Source organism: Amphimedon queenslandica, unplaced genomic scaffold (assembly GCF_000090795.2).
Source record: "Amphimedon queenslandica unplaced genomic scaffold, v1.1 AMPQUscaffold_13436, whole genome shotgun sequence".
NCBI classification, from domain to species: domain Eukaryota; kingdom Metazoa; phylum Porifera; class Demospongiae; order Haplosclerida; family Niphatidae; genus Amphimedon; species Amphimedon queenslandica.
Genome location: NW_003546328.1, coordinates 270,138 through 273,207, shown reverse-complemented (window position 1 = coordinate 273,207; position 3,070 = coordinate 270,138). Strand labels below are relative to the sequence as shown.

The window sequence follows — 3,070 nt, the reverse complement described above, 5'->3', positions numbered from 1 at the left end:
AATTTTAAAATATTATTTACTAATACGATTATGAACTAGCCAGCATAGACTGCAGTTAGAGTAACAAACACACTAGCTATTACCTGTCAAGAAGAGAGAATAGACATGTACACATAAAAGAAGAGGATGAATTTATGCACTTACTAATAAAGCAATATTAAAAGCATTATTTCCTCCACTGTATCTAACAACAAATGAAGCCTAATATTAAAAAAAAGTTAATGTTAAGGAAAGATTAAAATTAATATTAATGGAATATTAATTATAATAAAATATAATAGAAATGGAAGTGAGCTAACTTGTGCATCATTGGTAGGTATAGCCTGATAGGAGAGTCTAAGATATGGAGACTGAATGTGACCACGACTGGTTAACTGTATACTGAAAATGTACAAAGAGACATGAAATTATATTAGCCTAAGAATGGCCTTATGATGTATGCAACCAGTTTCAATTAGATCATACAGGCTGTTATAGTATGTAGTTATAATTCTTTACATCTTCTGATGCATATACATGTACCTGTACAAGTACTTAAACTTATGCTGTTTACAAACTTTGAACCGATTCCGTTCAAAATTCGATTTTTATAAGTTGCCCAAAATATCTGGTCAAAGACCGTCTGTGGCCAAATTTCGTCAAAAATAAAAAGGAAAGGATTCTCCACTTAATAATTCTTTCCTGATGCATACACCATATTAAAAAAAATTTTTTTGGAGATAGCTAAATTTGGCAAATTTGACGTTTTGATAGCCATTTGCCAAAATAATGAAGCACTATGGTGCAATGGACTCGCCTGCTGGAATTCACCTGAGTGATATGTATTACTTGTACTGTGAGATTTTAAGCAATTTGAAAAAAATTATTATTATTGACTGCATAGCTAAATAATTAAAATAAGCTATGGGTGTGGTCAACAACTAACTAAATCATGGCACATGGGTAGGAGAAAGAAGAAAAGCTGAAATTTATTTTAGCATCTGAAGCTCTATTCCAAGAAAGAGCTGGCACAGAAAATTTTTCTAGATATTTAAAAGAGACTGAGAGAGTTTGGTTGCTCCTGATTTCCCCAGTGCCGCCTGAAAAATTCTCAAAGAGGCTAAATCACAAACTTTGAGCAACTGTAACTCACAAACAACGAAGTTAGGACAAAATCGTTCTTTTTGTTTTTCATTAGATGGAATTTTCTACCTCTGAAGAAAATCTCGGCCCTGTAGAGTGAAACACGAGCTCTCACCTGAAGAAAGGTCCCCTGGTTTAGCAGTTCACAGCTTTTGGTGCCACAGGATGCTACAAGAGCATAACTAGATGAAAGAAAGCAACTTTATCTGTTGCTAGAAGAAGAAATAGAGCTCTAGACTGCTCAGACAAAAAGATAAATTTTTTAGAAATCAATTAAACTGTGTGGACAGAATGACAGAATGACAACCCAACTGCTTAGTACCCGCCTACGCAAGCGTGGCGAGTCCAAAAATCCACCATTTTGAGCCATTATGTGCATGCTCAATGGCATATGGCCACAAATTTCGCCAAATTAAAAGTCGGCAATCACCAAAATTTAGCTATTCACCAAATTTAGCTCCCTCCAAAATTTCCTGTTATATGGTACATGTTTTATGTTGTATATAAACTCTGAGCTGATTTCTCATTTAAAATTGAATTTTAGAGGAATTTAAAGTTTAGGCTAATTCCAGACTTACTTGATTTCAGTGTATTCAAGATATGATGGAGTGCCAGTGACTGACTGGTGGGTATAGAAACGTCTCACAAACTGCCACTGAGAGCTATCATCACCTAAAATAAACACAATCAATAAACACTACATGTAAACAAATGTAAATAATCACAACATACATGTATTAATTATATACTGCCTATTACTACATTGATAGGGTAGTGTACATAATAATAATAATTATTATTATTGTATCAACGCACTTTCATTTACACATACCTTCATTAACAAGGACACCATTATTGTCCTGATAACCACTGATTAAGACAGGAATGGGCACTAACATATTACCATCTTTGACATCTTATGCAACATATTATAATTAATTCAATATATACGCCCTCTAGAGTGAAGCCATAAAACTGGTTGAGTTCTTAGGATACATATATCATAGAATATAGGGCTAGAGCCATCGGTCATAAGAGCAATGGGATCAAGAGAACACTGTATTTCATAATGAACACCAACTTGCCAAGCGGTAGCCATCTTTGAAGGACGATCTTTACACAACTAAAAATAAAATATAAACTATATAATAATAATAATAATAATAATAATAATAATAATAACAATTAATAATGATGATGATAATAATAATAAGTGTTAGTGTTACCATGATGGTATCGTTGACGAGGCTTAAATCTAAAAATGTTTGATTCAGAGCAAACCGTGCAGCATATATAGGGAGGATTGATGAGCTCTATGAGGGAGGAAGAGAGAAGGAAAGGAGAGGAAAGAGAGTACAATTATGATTATAAAACAAACATTCCTGTTAAGCCTACAATGAATACTATTACATGAATGCATACTTACTGATGTAGAAAAAACAGTATTAATGGCTGTGTTAGTTAAATACTGCTGAGCACCAAACTGAGCATAATATACTTCAGGGACTAGATTAGGCCTACAATAAATAATTACATGTAAATAAAATGATTAGAAAATAATAAAGAAAGGGATATAAAAGAGAGAGATGAGGAGGATGGTACAATACAGTATAGGGGGTATATTTCACGAGGGTTTAATTTCACTAATTTCACAATTTAAAAAAATTCGTGAAAATTTTATACACGAAAATTATTTTTTATCATATTAATAGTGGTCAGTAGAAAAAAATGCAAAAAAATTTTTTCCTTCAAATAGGTTTAAAGGTGACTTTCGTGAAATATTTTCCCTGGGAAATATACCCCCCTATCAGTATTTACAAACTAACAAAGTTGATGAAAGATGTCTAATTTCCTGACGAGATTGATCAGTCATGCTATAACCTTGAAGCACACACAAATTGATCAACAACTGGCAGGCACTTAAACTACCATTCTAGAGGAGTTAGAA

The 3,070-nt window shown here is 33.0% G+C and overlaps 1 protein-coding gene across 2 annotated transcripts; it reads right to left on the bottom strand.

Moving 5' to 3' along the window:
• Positions 1 to 8: 8 nt before the first annotated feature.
• Positions 9 to 3,058, bottom strand: LOC109581493 (uncharacterized). 2 transcript variants are annotated; one of them, XM_019995643.1, is made up of 8 exons: positions 2,949 to 3,058; positions 2,549 to 2,639; positions 2,349 to 2,435; positions 1,955 to 2,245; positions 1,701 to 1,794; positions 300 to 381; positions 145 to 201; positions 9 to 83 (listed from the first exon to the last, which is right to left on the bottom strand). In XM_019995643.1, exons 4-8 carry the CDS (start codon positions 2,019 to 2,021, stop codon positions 36 to 38), a joined length of 348 nt encoding a protein of 115 aa, XP_019851202.1. In that variant the 5' UTR covers positions 2,022 to 2,245; positions 2,349 to 2,435; positions 2,549 to 2,639; positions 2,949 to 3,058; the 3' UTR covers positions 9 to 35. The 2 variants fall into 2 exon arrangements, 1 of the variants encoding a protein (XP_019851202.1); XR_002184655.1 differs by lacking the exons at positions 1,955 to 2,245; positions 2,349 to 2,435.
• Between the last annotated feature and the right edge of the window lie 12 nt (positions 3,059 to 3,070).

Coding starts and splice junctions, on each gene's coding strand:
- LOC109581493 (XM_019995643.1), bottom strand. CDS start 2,021: ATGTTAGTGCCCATTCCTGTCTTAATCAGTGGTTATCAGGACAATAAT. Junction 382..1,700: donor CTTGAATACACTGAAATCAA/GTAAGTCTGGAA, acceptor GTACATTTTCAG/TATACAGTTAACCAGTCGTG. Junction 84..144: donor CTTTTAATATTGCTTTATTA/GTAAGTGCATAA, acceptor TCTTCTTGACAG/GTAATAGCTAGTGTGTTTGT.